The sequence below is a fragment of the Anabrus simplex genome, chromosome 1 (assembly GCF_040414725.1).
Source record: "Anabrus simplex isolate iqAnaSimp1 chromosome 1, ASM4041472v1, whole genome shotgun sequence".
In the NCBI taxonomy this organism is placed as follows: Eukaryota; Metazoa; Arthropoda; class Insecta; order Orthoptera; family Tettigoniidae; genus Anabrus; species Anabrus simplex.
The window spans coordinates 1,806,197,009-1,806,216,277 of record NC_090265.1 but is presented as its reverse complement, the minus strand read 5'-3'; the positions used below and the strand labels follow the sequence as shown (position 1 = coordinate 1,806,216,277).

The window sequence follows — 19,269 nt, the reverse complement described above, 5'->3', positions numbered from 1 at the left end:
TAACTTTTTGTGACCCGTGCACTGTCGGGTTAATTTCATAATTGGGTGGGTTTCCCCCACTGAGTTATACTTCTGGATAACTGACAAACCAAAACGTACTTATTTGAACTTCTATTTATACATCTTCACAATATTGGTCTATTATACGAAAATGTAAACCGCAGCCAATAAGGCTTGCCTTACCTTTCAGCATCTTTAGGAAACCTAAAAAATGATAGCTCTGGTGTCTTCTTCTTGTTATTGGAACAGTTAACTGCACTACACACATCTCCTTTTGTGAACACCATCTTAATTTAACAGAAAATGAATCACTTGTAATGGAACTACCCCACACTAACCTTGCAAATTATACACAACTTACACATCTCAGTAGACCAGAAGCTTGCTTGCCACGTGGAGCGCTGGGGTCGCATGGATGAATAAAATGGGCCGAGCTTCGCGACTGTGTATATTGGAAGATAGGAAAACTGTGTATATTAGAAGATAGGAAACTTAAAAGGGTCCACCTTTTCAATACAAATAAATGTTATAGTTTATTTACAACATATATTTACACTTGGAACTAGTTTCGACGCTGTTTGGCGTCATCTTCAGCCAAAATGTGGGAAATAGCCTATTGAAAAGGTGGACCCTTTTAAGTTTCCTATCTTCCATTCTCAGTTCAATACGGACAAAAATGAAATTCTTAGATTTAAATGTGTATATTAGACTGTGGGTCAGACCCTACCCACTGACGCTGGGTGTATGCAGGTGCTGCTGCTGATGAGGTTATTTCATTCCTTTCCTTTGGCCTTTTATTGTTGATTTATTGATACCTTGATTTTAAATGTGGTTGTATGTGTTGTACATACGTCATTAGTTATTGTTGACTCTGGCGCAGAGATCGCCGGACCACCAAGGGGAACCAACCCAGGGAGAGGACCCGCACCCCCCCCGCCCCCATAGTTTTCCCCTGCTAGACCCCGTTTATTGAATGAGTTCATCAGAAGCCTATAAGAGGCACAGTCTGATAACTGCATACGGGAGATAAATCTCCACAATGGAATTATTTCCCGCCTAGCAATTCCGAATGGAAAATTCTAAATTCCCATGGAGGGAATTAGATATTTTTCACCAATATTTCTAGAATCCACAACCGACAGGAGCCAACACACCCTGTTTTGAAAGTCCACGTCACAACCTTTTCTGGACTGTTCTAGTAGTTACTTAAGTAGATAAAGGGAGAACAAATAAAACATACTACAAAATATTTTACGCCATACAGGTTAGATAGCTAAATGGAATGCGAATAAAATATTCTACCACAAAACTCCACATCATACAGTAAGTATACCAACAACAAAAAATGGTTCGCAAATAAAATATTCTACAAACACTTTCCACATCATAGAGATTCTATACAGGTCTCATTGTTAATAAACTATGTCAGATGTTGTTACAAGCCAAGTTTGGTTATTGTGGGAATAGCGGTATTAGCCTTAAAACATACTGATTCATGTCCAGGTCCCTTCAGCTGTTGTGGATAGTTAGGAACTTGAGGGCAAATCAGAATTGGAAGGGGAGCAGTGGAAAAGGCGACAGGGACAATCTCCATTTCCTCTGTCCCCGACAAGCTGATTTCTGCTTGTCATCTAGAGGGTACTCATCAAAGGGAGGCTGGTCTATCTATACAGATGTCACTGTGGGAAGTTAAGACAGGAGAAACAAAGAGACACTGCTGGTGGTAAAGGCTAGACCCACAGAAAGGGCAGTGTAAGTTATGGCAAGGAACAAATAAGTGACTAATCAGGTCATGTATAGAATAGTATAAACACAAAACAGGACAGCGCCGTTTTCAGGTACATCCATTCCAGGATATACAGATGGACGGACAGAAACTTAACCTCATACTCTGAGCACATCTGAAACCTCTTTGCAAGTCTTTATTCCCTCCCACATTGCACGTGGTTCCCAAGATACATAAGACCAACCACATTACCGTGTTTCCTACCAAGGATCTTTTCATGGATGAATGTAAAATGCAATGTATCAAAATTTGGGTTCCATTGTATATACCTTCAGTAGTTCATTGAACTATTTTCATTTTATTTTGTGAAATAATATATGAGCTCTAAGTCTTATCTGGACCAAGAACTCCAGTTTATTTTATGTAATTGCTAGAATAATTTCCATATGTATTTTATTTTTTCAGACTGATGACAGAGTGGCGTATGACTCGTGGAATTGAGGACCAAACCAAAGCATTCTTAGATGGCTTTAATGAGGTTGTTCCCTTAGAATGGCTCAAGTACTTTGACGAGAGAGAACTTGAGCTCATGCTCTGCGGTATGCAAGAAATAGATGTGGATGATTGGCAGAGAAATGCCATCTATCGTCATTATACACGGAACAGTAAACAAGTAGCTTGGTTTTGGCAGGTATGTTCATTATGTCAGTTTGTCATGTTTGATGATGATAATCAGGTGACTCCTGGTGACTGACTGCCTCCACATGTTTCATGTTGGATTTGATGGAGTCTATCCATCCTCCACCTTCCCAAGCATAATCTGTTTTTCCAATGAATCAGAGCGTCTCATAATGTTTCCAAAATATGACAGCTATAATCTTGTAATGAGTGCTCTCGTCTTCTTGGCTGTCCAAGGGATACGCAATATTTAGAGCTATCTCGCTTTCTTATGGTCCAGCTTGCACATTATATCATCCTAATGAAGCCCTGTAACACATACCTTGGCCTGCTGAGGTAATTGCTCGCTAGCACATGACATGCAGACATTGGAGGGTCCTTGACCGTACGAAGGTTATGCCGAAAGTTTTTGGCAGCGCGTAAACTGTAATTCTGAGGACAATGGGATTATTTTCATTCGAAAGAGCGATGTTTTTCGACCTTGGAACATGTGCACGCAACCTCTCCTAGCGGTAGTTCCTCCACAGCGAGGGAAGAAAGCACAGGCAGTGCTAGGTCAGACACGGTGCAAGATGGATCTGTCGCGCCACGATTTTCAAGCAATGAATTTTTATGATTATAAAAAGAAATTAAGTGCCGAAGAATGCCATTCTTCTTTGCTGTGCATTTTTTTGTGAGGCTGCCCCTTCTAGAGCCACAGTTGAAATTGGTTTCGCGAGTTTTCAATTGGTCGGCAGTCAATTGAAGATGAACCTCGTCCCGGTCGCCCAGCAACAGCTGTGACTCAAGAAAACATTGATGCTGTGAGGGATATGATCAAAGCAGATCCACATCTTACATTTTGTGACACTGAAGGGACCTTAAATATTGGGTCAAGAGCAGCGCAGACCATTGTTCATGATTATTTAGGCCTTACCAAGAGATGTGCCCATTGGGTGCCACATTTCCTGACAGAAAGCCAAAAGGAGGAGAGAGTGGACTGGCGTCATTTCATGCTAGAAAACTTCAATGGAGGGCTGTCCGAAGACACCTACGTTATCGTCACAGGTGATGAAACATGGGTCTACCGTTATGACCCTGAAATGAAGAGACAGTCTTCTGTGTGGTGCTTTCCAGGGGAGGAACCCCCCACAAAAGTTCGACGAAGTCGGAGCTCCAGAAAGATGGTGGCAACTTTCTTTTTACGAAAATGGGGCCTTTCACCTCTGTGACCTTGGACACAGTCAATGCTGAATGGTATGTGAATGACTGTCTCCCCGAAGTCCTCGCCACTTGGAGGTCACAGCACCCAAAGTCTAAGAGTGGGCACCTTCTGCTGCATCACAACAATGCATCTGAACACAGGGCTGCCAGAACAATGGACTTTTTGGAAAGGGAAAAAGTGCGAGTGTTACCTCATCCCCCCCATTCACCTGACCTGGCCTCGTGATTTCTTTCTGTTCCCTAAGACCAAGGAAAAAATACGTGGGCAGCAGTTTTCATTAGATGAAGAGGCCATTGCATTGAACGAGAGTGCACTGAGTGACATCCCGAAAGAAGCTTGGACTGAAACGTTTTCTAAGTGGTTTCAGAAAATGGAAAAATGTATACGTGCTAATGGAAAGTATTTTGAAAAGTTGTAATTGTTGTTTCGCAAATAAAAAATTTTTCTCACACTCTGCTAACAACTTTCGGCATAGCCCTCGTATTGGACTTCTTTCCCACTGCCTCGTATCTGATAACCATCATCAGATATGACATTTTATTCAATAACTCAGTTGCTTATGGTTCATTTGTTGTTCATGTCTCGCTGGATCCATGAGAAGATTCTTCATGACCTGAGTTTTAGACATTTTCTGTACAAGGCTCGTGAAAGTAAAAATAGTTGTGATGAGCTGCCAGTGCTATATAGCAGAGGTTCTCAAACTTCTCCTTCATGACTAAAAGTTCAGTGTAACCCCCACAAAAACATCCTTAAATTATAGGTTTAAAGAATATGAGTACAGTATTTGCCCAATTATTTAGGCAGTTTTAATTGATTGAACATCATTCTTTTAAATGAGCAGAATAAATATGTCAAGATCTTCAAGACCGGGCGAGTTGGCCGTGCGCGTAGAGGCGCGCGGCTGTGAGCTTGCATCCGGGAGAAAGTAGGTTCGAATCCCACTATCGGCAGCCCTGAAGATGGTTCTCCGTGGTTTCCCATTTTCACACCAGGAAAATGCTGGGGCTGTACCTTAATTAAGGCCACGGCCGCTTCCTTCCAACTCCTAGGCCTTTCCTATCCCATCGTCGCCATAAGACCTATCTGTGTCAGTGCGACGTAAAGCCCTTAGCAAAAAAAAAATCTTCAAGTGAAATGCAGTTTTTATAACAAATCGAAAGAAACGTAATAGTTTGTGTCTGCATCAAGTATTATGCAATGATAATTACTAGCATAACAGAAGTCGAAGACATGGCAACTTCAAATTTATTTGGATCAGCTGACAGTAAATAGAAGATTAATACACATACAATCACATTTGTCATTGGAGGAATGAGAAAGGTAATGACCCAGTTTGGAGGTTGTTCAACTGGCTTGTAGTGTTGGTTGCTGAATGCATGATTCGAAGCAGTATATCGATTCATTGAAGTGTCCAAGTGAATCGATTCACAGAAACAGCGAGCTCACGGCACACGATTCAGCTTACTCCCAGCGGACAGTGCTGAGTGGTGCACTCACTGGACGGTGACGGGTAGCCGAGCTTCCGCTGCAGCGAGACAGTGAATCATGGCACATCGAAAGAATCGTGAACGAGCACAGTTCAGTGAGACACAAGATACACACGGCTCCTTATCGGCACACTGGGCACTGGCGGAGAGCCGAGCTTCCACTGCAGCGAGACATACAGTGACCCATGGCACACCGAAAGAATCGTGAAGGAGCACGGCTTAGTGAGACACAAGATACACACGGTTCCTTACCGGCACACTGGACACTGGTGAAGAGCCGAGCTTCCGTTGCAGCAAGACATACAGTGAGTCATGGTACACTGAAAGAATTGTATGCTATAATGGACTCCCGAGCTCAGCTCATTTGAAAATAATACCCACTTGCATTCACTGTCCTCTTCTTACGGGGAAGTTTAAATAATAGATGGATTTATATCCAGTGTTAAAAAGGTAGTCAGAACATAATTGTGAAGTAGCCAGTAAGTAGGTAGGCTATTAGGTTATACTATTCATTAGTTTAATGAATCTTAGTATTATAACTTAGTTGACATTTGACAATTAAACTTGACTCTAGCCTGCCCTATGACTATGAGTCATGCTCATGACCACTCAAAAGTTTTATATTGGGAAGAACGGCTCAGTATTCTCTCAGTTCATATGTCACATCATTGCACAAGACTTCAGTCATGTGGACAGTAAGTGAGCCGACTGATGCAATAACTTAACCAACAGTACGTTGAATCAGAAAACCAGCGGGCTACTGTACGTCTCGGGTAGTCTATACAAAATATGACGATTTAAAAAAATCCTCAGCTGATAGAAAAATACATATTTTCAAAAATGGCTGAGCGAGTTGGACGTGCGGTTAGTATCGTGTAGCTATGCGCTTGCATTCAGGGGACGGTGGGTTTGAATCCCACCGTCGGTAGCCGTTAAGATGGTTTTCCGTAGTTTCCCCATTTTCACGCCAGGAAATGCTGGGACTGTACCTTAATTAAGGCCATGGCTGCTACCTTCCTAATCCTAGACCTTTCCCATCCTGCATCGCCGGAAACCTTCGATGTATTAGAGTGACTAGCATTTTTTTCTAAGAAAGGAGTTCATAGTATGAAGACCAGATGGCAGCTGCGAGCACTGAATGCTGTTGCTGCTGTCTTACCAGTACATACTACACAAATGCAGCAGGGGCGGTGACTAATGTGCCGTGAATCGGATCACTGTATCGATTCAGTAACGTGAACGGAATCAAATTAATCGATTCAGTAAAATGAATAGAATGTCCCATCACTACTGGCTTGCATATTGCCCTACTTTACAAAGGAAAAGTTAAATGTATCCTCCTAATTCAATACAAACCACAATTCCATCATTAGATGGAGCAATAAAATTCAAACATGTTTCGACTCGTTTGAGCCATCTTCAGTGAAATAAGGGGGTTTAAAGTAATCTACATAATACAAGCTAAAAATGTGCTAAAAATATAATGAAGGAACAAAAGAAAAAGCAAAAGAGACATGACTGAAATAAAAACAATAACAATGTACAATATTTACATCACTAAATGGAGCAATAAATAACTCTCTGAGGCAAATTCAGTAAAAAAAAAGTTAATATAAAACATAATTGAATCCAAAAAGTGTGCTAAAACTAGTAAGAAAAGAAAATAAATGATACAGGCAAAAACGAAACATAAGTGCTAATGATGAGGTTGCAGACGTCTTAGTCTAAAAATTTTAGTTTGATAACAATTCAAAAACAAGACAAAATCACTGTGTTGGAAACTCGGGCTGACAGTCTGTCTTTGTAGAAACACCATCACCACGAATGGCTAGGAGGGGAGCGAAAAAGCTTGAGAAACCAAGTTTGAGAGGAGACAACATGCCAGTTGAAATGTATGTGGTAGGTGATGGAAAAATGCCAGTGAATTTAAAATTTCAGAATACCAGCATTCTCAATTTAGCGGTCCTGTTCTCGAAGATTCTTTCCCATGTTGGCTAGGTGTATTTGCCTTATTTTAAATGGTCAGGAGGGCAGCGACAAAATTGAGAAGCTGCGTTAGAGAAGTAACAGGTGCATGGTAAACTGTATGTGACCATAGTGGAAACCGTCAATGAAGTTCCAATCTGTAATGGAAAAAACAAATTGTGTGAGAAACTTGAGCTGATAAGTAAAAAATGTGAAATGGGTGTGAAGAAATCTTTAAACTTACATTGTGAGAAAAGTTCATAAACTGATCTAAATTGACGCGGGTGCTCAATTTTGTCGCTGCCCTCCCGACTATTTAAAATAAGGCAAATACACTTAGCCAACATTGCAAACAATCTTCGAGAGCGGGACTGCTAAATTGAGAAGAAATTGAGAATGCCGCTATTCTAGAATTTTAAATTCATCAACGTTTTTCCATCACATATCACATACATTTCACCTGGCATGTTGTCTCCTCTCAAACTTGATTTCTCAAGCTTTCTCCCTCCCCTCCTAGCCATTCGTGGTGATGGTGTTTCTACAAAGACAGACTGTCAGCCTGAATTTTCAACACAGTGATTTCGTCCTGTTTTTGAATTATCAAACTAAAAATTTTAGACTAAGCGGTCCGCAATCTCACCATAAGCACTTCTGTTTCGTTTCTGTCTATATCATTCATTTTCTTTTCTTTTCTTCTTAGTTTTAGCACACTTTTTGGATTCAATTATGTTTTGTACTAACCTTTTTTTCACTGAATTTGTCTCAGCAAATTATTTATTGCTCCATCTAATGATGTAAATATTGTATATTGATATTGTTTTTATTCCGGTTATGTCTCTTTTGTTTTTAGCACATTTTTAGCTTGTATTATGTAGATTACTTTAACCCTCTTATTTCACTGAAGGTGGCTCAAAAAAGCAGAAATATGTTTGAATTTTATTGCTCCATCTAATGATGGAATTATGTTTAGTATTGAATTACGAGAATACATTTATTTTTTCCTTTGTAAAGTGAAAACTGTCAGTACGGAATGATTCTAATACCTTGTAATGTTGCTCTACGACACTAACAGAAGGCAAGGTCAATTGTGTTTATATGTGTACAGCTGACAGTGAATAGAAGATGAATACACATACAATCACATTTATTTAATTTATTTTCCGGGTTGAACCGTGTTGTACTTGTACGCATATCACGTACAGTTTGCCGACGTTTCGAATACATTGCAGTATTCATTGTCAAGGCGACTGAAATACCCCTACTCGATCCGAGGTAATCAGTCTCCCAGGCAGAGTTACACTACTAGAGTGGCCTTGATCTTGGCCTTTTATATCCTAGCCTATCTGGCTGGCGTAAGCCCTGGCTGTCTCGCGAGGCTTCTGGAAAGTTTATGTCACAGCCAGGTAGTGGGGGCTTGCCCGCGCTGTTATGTAATGGGGTTGCGGCCCGTGTGTTTATGTTGTGGTCTGTATGTCTTAAACTATGAATGATGGGCATCCAAGAATTACTGATTTTGTATCCTTCTTCTAAATTTATGTTATTCGGATGTTTCTTGATTTCGATAGCCTCGCGGATTTTTCTTTCCAAATTCCAAGGGATAGCTGCTAGGATCTTGGTCTTGTCAAATGATATTCCGTGCCTAGTTTCGTAGGAATGCTTGGCTATTGCTGAAATATCTGTGTTTTGGTTCTTGGTGTGACGGATATGTTCTTTTAGGCGGGTGGAGATCAGACGTTTTGTCTCACCTACATAACAAGCTCCGCAGCTACATTCAATGTGATACACTCCAGGGGCCTGTAATTCTATTGTGTCTTTTACTGGTGGTAGATAACGGGCTAGCTTACGGTGAGGTTTATAGATAGTTTTTATGTTGTATTTGTCCAGTATCTTGCCGATCCTGTCTGTAGTGTTTTTAATGTATGGCAGTATCGCTGTTTTCTGGCGGGTCAGTTCTTCTTTCCCGTTGTTTTCTCCTGCGGCGGTCTTTTCTTTCTTCTCTTCTGATTTTTTAAGGACTCGTCGGATGTTATTGAGCGAGTAGCCATTTTTCCTAAGGGTTTCCGTGAGGTGTTCTTTTTCTTCCTCGAGGTGCTCTGCGTCCGATATCGCTATGGCCCTGTTTACTAGTGATGTTAGGACAGCCTGCTTTTGTGATGGGTGATGATGAGACGAGGCGTGTAGGTACCTGTCTGTGTGAGTGGGTTTCCTGTATACTGCGCGACTCAGCGTCCCATTGGGGTTACGTATTACTAGCACATCCAGGAACGGTAGTTTTCCGTCTACTTCTATTTCCATGGTGAACTGAATATTTACGTGTATGGAGTTGAGATGGTCGAGAAATAGCTGTAGGTTATTGCTCCCGTGAGGCCAGATTACAAAAGTGTCGTCTACAAAACGGAGAAAACATTTCGGTTTCAGGGCAGATGTAGCTAAGGCTTTCTGTTCGAAGTGTTCCATATACATGTTTGCTATTATTGGAGAGAGTGGCGACCCCATCGCGGCCCCTTCAGTCTGTTCGTAGAACTCCCCGTTGAAATAGAAGTAAGTGGCGCTAAGGCATTCTTTAGCTAGTCTTGACAGGTCTTCTGGAAGTTTCTGATCTAATAGCGGAAATACTTCTGTTAGCGGCACCTTGGTGAAAAGTGACGTGACGTCAAAGCTTACTAATAGGTCCGTACTTTCAATTGATTGGTCCTTAAGGAGCTGGATGAAATGTCGGGAGTCCTTCACGTAGGTTTCAGTGTTTCCTGTATGTGGCTGAAGTAGTCCAGCTAGGTAGCGGGCGATCTCGTGCGTGGGAGAGCCTATAGCGCTCACGATAGGTCGCAGAGGTATGCCTTCTTTGTGGATTTTAGGCAGGCCGTACAATTTTGGAGGTATCGGGTCCGAGGATATCAGTTTCTTCTGTATTTCGGCTGGGATACTGGAATTTTTTACTAGTGTGTGGAGTTTGTTCTTAATGCGGTTGGTAGGGTTCCTAATTTTCCTGTATGTAGAATCGGTGAGTAATTGTTCTATTTTCCAAGTGTAGTCTGTGCGTGTCATTATCACCGTAGCGTTGCCTTTGTCTGCGGGTAGGATAATTGTTTCCGTATCTTGACGTAGTGTTTTTAGGGCATGAATTTCTTCTTTAGTCAAATTGGATGGCGGCGGCTTAGCGGATCTCAGTAGACATGATACATCCTGTCTGATCTCCTCTGCAGATTCGGTAGGAAGGTGCCGGATTGCAATTTCTACTTTGCTAATTATTTCTTCTACCGGTATACTATTCGGAGCTACTGCGTAGTTGAGTCCTTTTCTCAAGACCGAGGTAGTGGGTTCACTGAGTGGCTTATCTGTGAGGTTTACTATTACATTCTTCTTCAGTGGAGCAGGTGGTTTCGGTTTCTGTTTTTGTAAGAGGCGGTTGAATTTCTTGTTTTGCTTGGCAGTGGCTAGTTCCAGTGTACGCTGGGATTGTGTGTTGCTAATGCTGTCTAACGTGGTCCAATCATTGAGCGACAGAGTGCTAGCAAGTTGCAGGTGGAGATGAAATAATTTATTGTTGAGGTAGTCCAGAGTCTGTCTTGTGTCACTGATCCGTTCTCTGAGGAGTTTTATGCTGGTTTCATGAAGAATACGGTCAGTCCGTCGGTTCTTGGTGTGATATTTCAGTCTCACACATGCTGGTATAATGCTGTTGTCCCTACAGCGTTTCAGAAAGGCGAGTCGAGCCAGGTAGTTACTCATTTTCTTCCGAAGGTTGTCGAACTGCCTAGTAGCTTTGAGAATATCCTCCCCGTAAAGGTTTCGTATCTTAGAAGTGAAGCTTCCACGGTGTGAAGAATTATTTAATTTATTTTCCGGGTTGAACCGTGTTGTACTTGTACGCATATCACGTACAGTTTGCCGACGTTTCGAATACATTGCAGTATTCATTGTCAAGGCGACTGAAATACCCCTACTCGATCCGAGGTAATCAGTCTCCCAGGCAGAGTTACACTACTAGAGTGGCCTTGATCTTGGCCTTTTATATCCTAGCCTATCTGGCTGGCGTAAGCCCTGGCTGTCTCGCGAGGCTTCTGGAAAGTTTATGTCACAGCCAGGTAGTGGGGGCTTGCCCGCGCTGTTATGTAATGGGGTTGCGGCCCGTGTAACTCGGAAAATAGAACAATTACTCACCGATTCTACATACAGGAAAATTAGGAACCCTACCAACCGCATTAAGAACAAACTCCACACACTAGTAAAAAATTCCAGTATCCCAGCCGAAATACAGAAGAAACTGATATCCTCGGACCCGATACCTCCAAAATTGTACGGCCTGCCTAAAATCCACAAAGAAGGCATACCTCTGCGACCTATCGTGAGCGCTATAGGCTCTCCCACGCACGAGATCGCCCGCTACCTAGCTGGACTACTTCAGCCACATACAGGAAACACTGAAACCTACGTGAAGGACTCCCGACATTTCATCCAGCTCCTTAAGGACCAATCAATTGAAAGTACGGACCTATTAGTAAGCTTTGACGTCACGTCACTTTTCACCAAGGTGCCGCTAACAGAAGTATTTCCGCTATTAGATCAGAAACTTCCAGAAGACCTGTCAAGACTAGCTAAAGAATGCCTTAGCGCCACTTACTTCTATTTCAACGGGGAGTTCTACGAACAGACTGAAGGGGCCGCGATGGGGTCGCCACTCTCTCCAATAATAGCAAACATGTATATGGAACACTTCGAACAGAAAGCCTTAGCTACATCTGCCCTGAAACCGAAATGTTTTCTCCGTTTTGTAGACGACACTTTTGTAATCTGGCCTCACGGGAGCAATAACCTACAGCTATTTCTCGACCATCTCAACTCCATACACGTAAATATTCAGTTCACCATGGAAATAGAAGTAGACGGAAAACTACCGTTCCTGGATGTGCTAGTAATACGTAACCCCAATGGGACGCTGAGTCGCGCAGTATACAGGAAACCCACTCACACAGACAGGTACCTACACGCCTCGTCTCATCATCACCCATCACAAAAGCAGGCTGTCCTAACATCACTAGTAAACAGGGCCATAGCGATATCGGACGCAGAGCACCTCGAGGAAGAAAAAGAACACCTCACGGAAACCCTTAGGAAAAATGGCTACTCGCTCAATAACATCCGACGAGTCCTTAAAAAATCAGAAGAGAAGAAAGAAAAGACCGCCGCAGGAGAAAACAACGGGAAAGAAGAACTGACCCGCCAGAAAACAGCGATACTGCCATACATTAAAAACACTACAGACAGGATCGGCAAGATACTGGACAAATACAACATAAAAACTATCTATAAACCTCACCGTAAGCTAGCCCGTTATCTACCACCAGTAAAAGACACAATAGAATTACAGGCCCCTGGAGTGTATCACATTGAATGTAGCTGCGGAGCTTGTTATGTAGGTGAGACAAAACGTCTGATCTCCACCCGCCTAAAAGAACATATCCGTCACACCAAGAACCAAAACACAGATATTTCAGCAGTAGCCAAGCATTCCTACGAAACTAGGCACGGAATATCATTTGACAAGACCAAGATCCTAGCAGCTATCCCTTGGAATCTGGAAAGAAAAATCCGCGAGGCTATCGAAATCAAGAAACATCCGAATAACATAAATTTAGAAGAAGGATACAAAATCAGTAATTCTTGGATGCCCATCATTCATAGTTTAAGACATACAGACCACAACATAAACACACGGGCCGCAAACCCATTACATAACAGCGCGGGCAAGCCCCCACTACCTGGCTGTGACATAAACTTTCCAGAAGCCTCGCGAGACAGCCAGGGCTTACGCCAGCCAGATAGGCTAGGATATAAAAGGCCAAGATCAAGGCCACTCTAGTAGTGTAACTCTGCCTGGGAGACTGATTACCTCGGATCGAGTAGGGGTATTTCAGTCGCCTTGACAATGAATACTGCAATGTATTCGAAACGTCGGCAAACTGTACGTGATATGCGTACAAGTACAACACGGTTCAACCCGGAAAATAAATTAAATAATTCTTCACACCGTGGAAGCTTCACTTCTAAGATACAATCACATTTGTTGTTGGAGGAATGTTAAGGGTAATGACCTGGTTTGGAATTTGTTCAACTGGCTTGCATGTTGCCCTACGACAATAACAGAAGACAAAGTTGAATGTGTTTACATGTGTACAGCTGAGAGTGAATAGAAGATGAATATACATACAATCACATTTGTCGTTGCATGTTGCCCGACAATAACAGAAGGCAAGGTCGATTGTGTTTACATGTGTACAGCTGACAGTGAATAGAAGATGAATACACATACAATCACATTTTTCGTTGGAGGAATGATTAGGGTAATGACCTGGTTTGGAATTTGTTCAACTGGCTTCCATGTTGTCGAACGACAATAACAGAAAGCAAGGTTGATTGTGTTTACATGTGTACAGCTGACATTGTATAGATGATGAATACACATACAGTCACACTTGTCATTGGAGGAATGATTACAGTAATGACCCGGTTTGAAGGTTGTTCAACTGACTTGCATGTTGTCGTATGACAATAACAGAAAGCAAGGTTGATTGTGTTTACATGTGTACAGCTGACAGTGAATAGAAGATGAATACACATACAATCACACTTGTCATTGGAGGAATGATTACGGTAATGACCCAGTTTGAAGGTTGTTCAACTGACTTGCATGTTGTCGTACAACAATAACAGAAAGCAAGGTTGATTGTGTTTACATATGTACAGCTGACATTGTATAGATGATGAATACACATACAATCACATTTGTCATTGGAGGAATGATTACGGTAATGACCCATTTTGGAGGATGTTCAACTGCCTTGTCTGTTGCACTATGACAATAACAGAAGGCAACGTCAATTATGTTTACATGTGTACAGCTGACTGTCGTGAATAGAAATGAAATGGCGTATGGCTTTTAGTGCCGGGAGTGTCCGAGGACATGTTCGGCTCGCCAGGTTCAGGTATTTTGATTTGACACCCGTAGGTGACCTGCGCATCGTGATGAGGATGAAATGATGATGGAAGACGACACATACACCCAGCCCCAGTGCCAGTGAAATTAACCAATGATGTTAAAATTCTCGACCCTGCTGGGAATCGAACCCGGGACCCCTGTGACCAAAGGCCAGCACGCTAACCATTTAGCCATGGAGCCGGACTCGTAAATAGAAGATGAATACACATACAATCATGTATTAAATGTTGAACATTAATTTATTGAAACCACCTATTCAATACTGGTTAAGTCTTTATGACAATGTCAAACTCAAAGTTAATGTAACGTTAATGTAATGACATTGTTATAGTTAAATTAATGTTCAACATTTAATAATTGATTTTCAATACGGTCAAAATGAAAATAATCGCTTGTAATACAATCATGTAACCGCTACGAATTACACAACACGAGAAACAGTAAAATTAATAATGAAAGGGATTTATTAAACTTCATGAGATTTGAACACTTTGAGTAAAACAAAACACCCACACTATGTTAAGTACAATTTTGGAAAATGTCATGAAGTTACACACTAGAGGCCTGAGCTTACCAATCCCCTTTTTGGAGAGATCAAAAATGAAAGGTCGATTCCACTATATCGCCGAGCGTTAATAGAAATGGTTTTCGCAAGTATCAACTCAATATCAATGCGTAAGAGGCAGAATGCTCCAGTAGACAAGTTTTGACTCACAAGGCAATAAACTCAGCAGAGCGGAGCGCAAAGGAAGGTAATATACACAAAGCCGTACTTCGGAACATTAAAAAAAAAATAATAAAAAAAAACATTAATGGTGGGCCATACCCAAGAGGAGTTATCGTGGTAAGTGCATGTTAAATCGTAGGAAAGGAATACCACAAAAGAGAACTCCCAAAAAACAGAATTCTTTTTTTTTTTTTTTAGATAACACATATATTGAATAAAGTTTTCAAAACAACAAGATATAGATCCACAAAAGACAAAAGAGAGAGAAACAAATCACGGGGACTATTTCAGTGCTCAATAATCTAGTTTAGATAGGGACACACAGTTACAACAAAGGGTAAAAATGACCCGTAAAAATCAACATAATCTTTGGTTACAATAAGGGATAAAAGCCCCGAGAATTACAACTGTCTTTGAGGTACAACCAAAGGGGTAAATGCCCCGTGAATTATAAATATCTTGACTCATACAAATTCGAGTGAAAAGGTTAAACCTGAGCAAATCAATGTTCTTGTTTACATACAAGCTCCCATGAGAGGCCCATTTGATGAACCGGAATAAGATGGTTCAAAAAAACAATTGGCAGTAATATTAATTGAAAAGAGATTTACAATACAAAAAAAAAAGTACTTTGCAAGATACTACCACAATCCCCCAAATTCGTGGCTCAGCTTAGACAATATAGGGAAACATATGAACATCGAACATACCCAGTGTAGATACATCATAAAAGGGTTAGCAGACCGCGATACACCATCATAAATAACAAAGGTAGACAAAAGGATAAAAATAATAAAGGAAGGGAAAGGCAAAGGAGGGCAATGAGGCGAAGAGAGAAGAAAAATCAGGAGAGATAAGGAGACAAAGTGCTGATCAGGCCGCGAAGCTCCCACATCACATGAATGGAAGGCAAAATTCACACATTACACATCGCGAGTCCAGTCCACATTCTCGATTCACCTTTCAATCTCGAGTTCGGAGTTTGAATTTTACCACAGTGTCAATTTCGTAATGCCCTTTAAAAAAAAGGACTAAAGTTCGGATTCCAATTAACAAGCTGAAGAAAAAGAGCAAAATAGAATGAATGTTAATATGAGGAGATATATGAAGTCTGCTCACCCAGTACGTAGAACGGAGAAATTTAAAACCAGTATGTACACGGGCCAGCCGTGCACACTTCCTGAGCTTCCACTGCCTATTACAACATTTGATCCATACCTGAACATCAAACAAGCACACAGAGACCGTATATATACGGAACCGACGTCGCCGTGGAACATGCTAGAAGCGATGACGTCACAGGGCCTTGCGTGGAGCGATGAAACAGTCCAAGCAGTCAAGCGGCAGGCGTGAAGGCAGACAGTTCGTGTAGCGAGACGGTGCGTTGGGTTTGAGCGTAGAAGAAAAATTAGGTAAGCGATTTGAACACGTTACAACTATAAATACTTAAGAAACAGTGAAGAGAAATAAATACCAGGTTAACCAACATGACGAATATAAGAAAGTAAATGGGAAACAGGCTGGAAAATCCTACAAGGTCCATGAGAAGGTAGTGCGTCACGGGGAAAATTAAATCAACAGTGATCCCTTTGAGAACACTTAAATTTACTGAATAAAACAAAGTACAGTAGAAGTCTGTTATAGCGAGAATTCACAACAGGGGAAAATTTACTCGCTATAGCGGATTGTTATATCCAATTTTTGTATAAACGTCAGAAAACCCCCATACACATTAAAATCGGTATGTATGGCAATCAGTTTGTTCAAAACTGGCATTACCATGGATGAATTCCAAACTATAATACCAATATAAATGATCCGTTATTGGACATTGTAAATTTTCCAGCTAACTCATTCCTAGTTGCCAGCGTTTCGCCCCAGTGTGCTACGTTGGGCTCATCAGTTGGTAAATAGCACACCCACCAAGACGCATGGCTAGTGCATATCACGGGAGCCACTGCGTAGGCTACCTGGAGCCACCGGCACTGCCAATGCACTATGAGAGACTATGTCTCATTACCAAAAATTGATGCCTGCCTGGCCATCAGATGATATAGATGTTGATTCCCATAGGGAACCTGAATATTTGTCCTGAATGAGTAAATTTATAATACCAATATACAAATGTCCAATAACGGACCATGGCTGGCAGCCAGGAATGAGTTCGCTGGAAAATTTATAATGTCCAAATATTTCAGGTTCCCTATGGCAATCAACATCTATATCATGATATCTACTCTACGGCTTACTTGTTTGTTATTTTTTGAAATCCGATACTACGTGAAAGTGTATGGTTAATTTCTTTCTGGAAAAATTACAGTACCGTATTTCTCCAAATCCAAGACGAACCCTACTTTTTCCTTCAAAAAATTTTACTCTGGCTTGAAAAGTGCTTAGTAAAAATCATATGAATACCTTTGTTGTGCAGTACTCATTTTTAGACTATTTTTAGATGCCGAACATTGGCTTTTGTTATGCTGCTCTTTTTTTTTCCTGGCTATAAAACTGTTACGGTACTTTTACTCAGTGTCAGATATAACCGGCTACCGCTACACGCACGTCTCGCTTGCTGCGTTCGGCCAACTTCAGCGGCTAGCAATGTATAAGCCCTTCAGCGGCTAGCAATGTATAAGCCTAATCGTGGACGTTGAAGGTCAACGAACGAGTTTATTGCGCCACGGTACGGCCATTCTGCCCTTGCGTTTTTCGTACACATACCTCACAATTTCATTTTCGACTTCTTTAAAGCGTCCTTGTTGAGGACCGATGAATGCATTTTTTTGTACAGTACACATTTTTTAAAACTTATCTTTGTCTTCACGCTGACGCCAAATATTGGCTTTAGTTAGGCCTTTGCCATATTTTCTTGCGGCTGCACAATTATTCTACATTTCCGAGTGTTTAATAACCATTATCTTAAAATTGGCATCATAATATCGACAAGAACCCATTGAAAATTTGCCTGCAATACCTGTTACACATATCTTTATAACTATCCATCACGAAAATATTCCTGCTGTCTATAAAACTTAGTTTTGCTAAGAGTCAGGTACAGTAGATGCATTATAACTCTGCCACTGAATAGCCATGGTCTTTCTAAGAATTTGAAGGCTCTCATGTATTGATGTCATTCTGCAGATTTGAGAAACGTTTTTGTAGAGGCTAATAGAATGTCATTCTCCACTATTTCCTGAGATCTAGTGACATTACACACAGGCATTGTACAACCGTTTGTCATGGCTAGCGATGAATAATAAAGAGCCGCTCTATTATTGTCAAATAATTTTGTGTGTGCATGCGGGAGTGAAAAGAAGCAGCGTGGTTACCGCGGTAGTTGCCAGTGGTATTCATTACTGTTAGGCCGCGAATGCAAGACAACCCTTGATTTTTTGCGTGAGATTCTGAGGAAGAAAAACGTCTTAGATTCTGAGAAATACAGTATTACTCCAGAGATTTCTTCTTCAAATGGCGTCACCTAACCTAAACTTATATGTATCATGAAATTATTATCTGAAACGCATGTAGAGAAATGAGTTATCCTTGCTAAAAATTTACATTTTGAATAGCTTTTCGGAAATTTAACTAGACGCGAGAAAAATATGAACTATCCTCTGAAATCAGTGATGTTCACTGCCATATCTTGAGGTGTATCATATTCTTACTTAATTTCAGTATATGACATTAAAATTAAGTGATCGTTTACTTCAGCCATTATTTTTAACGAATTAACAACTGCTATCGCCCACAGTATTTATGCATTCATTACGAAAACTTGTTATCCTCTTTCATTTCGAATTTTCTTTAGAGTACAAGAGTCGTTGGGTATTACTAATCGACTCCAACTTCGCCTTCGAGTGTCGACGAGAGAACTCGAAAATGCACATAATGAGAAAATTATACCGTTCCAAAGATGATCGATTGCATTTTGTGACAAACGTTTGTTTCCTTACTCAAACAAAGTCGCCTATCCTAACTTATTACAAGTAATGAAAATCATTTTATTTTCCGTATTGAAAGAATCTCAATAATAATATAAGAGAATTTATTGGACTCCAACCTATTCAATACATTACAGGATGTTAACATTTTAGTTAAACATCGTTAAAATGGAGACATGTTTCGCCCTCATGTGGGGCATCATCAGTCATATCGAAGCACCTCAAAATTAAACCAGACGTCTGGTTGGAAATTATGAACATAATATGTAAGAAAGAATACATTAAAAACACGTACAAAGTCCTATCCAAAACGAAATAACAATAGACTAGTTACACATAGTAAAATACGTTAGTGGTTTCTTAATATTAAAATGAGGCCATCATATACACTGTATAAAAATGGAAGTAATCAGAGTCCATATGATATTGAGTTCGATGGTAGTTCTACGTAGTATATACAAAAGTTGGCCAAATAAAACATAATTTATAATTACTGTACACTTATTTATAATTGTTAAAATTGATGAGGTAAAACATTCCAATTTGT

At 40.8% G+C, this 19,269-nt stretch overlaps 1 protein-coding gene across 3 annotated transcripts in view; it reads left to right on the top strand.

Moving 5' to 3' along the window:
• Positions 1-19,269, top strand: part of Su(dx) (Suppressor of deltex) — a 569,124-nt gene that overhangs the window by 520,387 nt on the left and 29,468 nt on the right. For all 3 annotated transcript variants that reach the window (XM_067138560.2, XM_067138561.2, XM_067138559.2), the window contains exon 13: positions 2,192-2,417. In XM_067138560.2, coding sequence (XP_066994661.1) covers positions 2,192-2,417 — 226 coding nt within the window. The remainder of the gene's footprint in view (positions 1-2,191; positions 2,418-19,269) is intronic.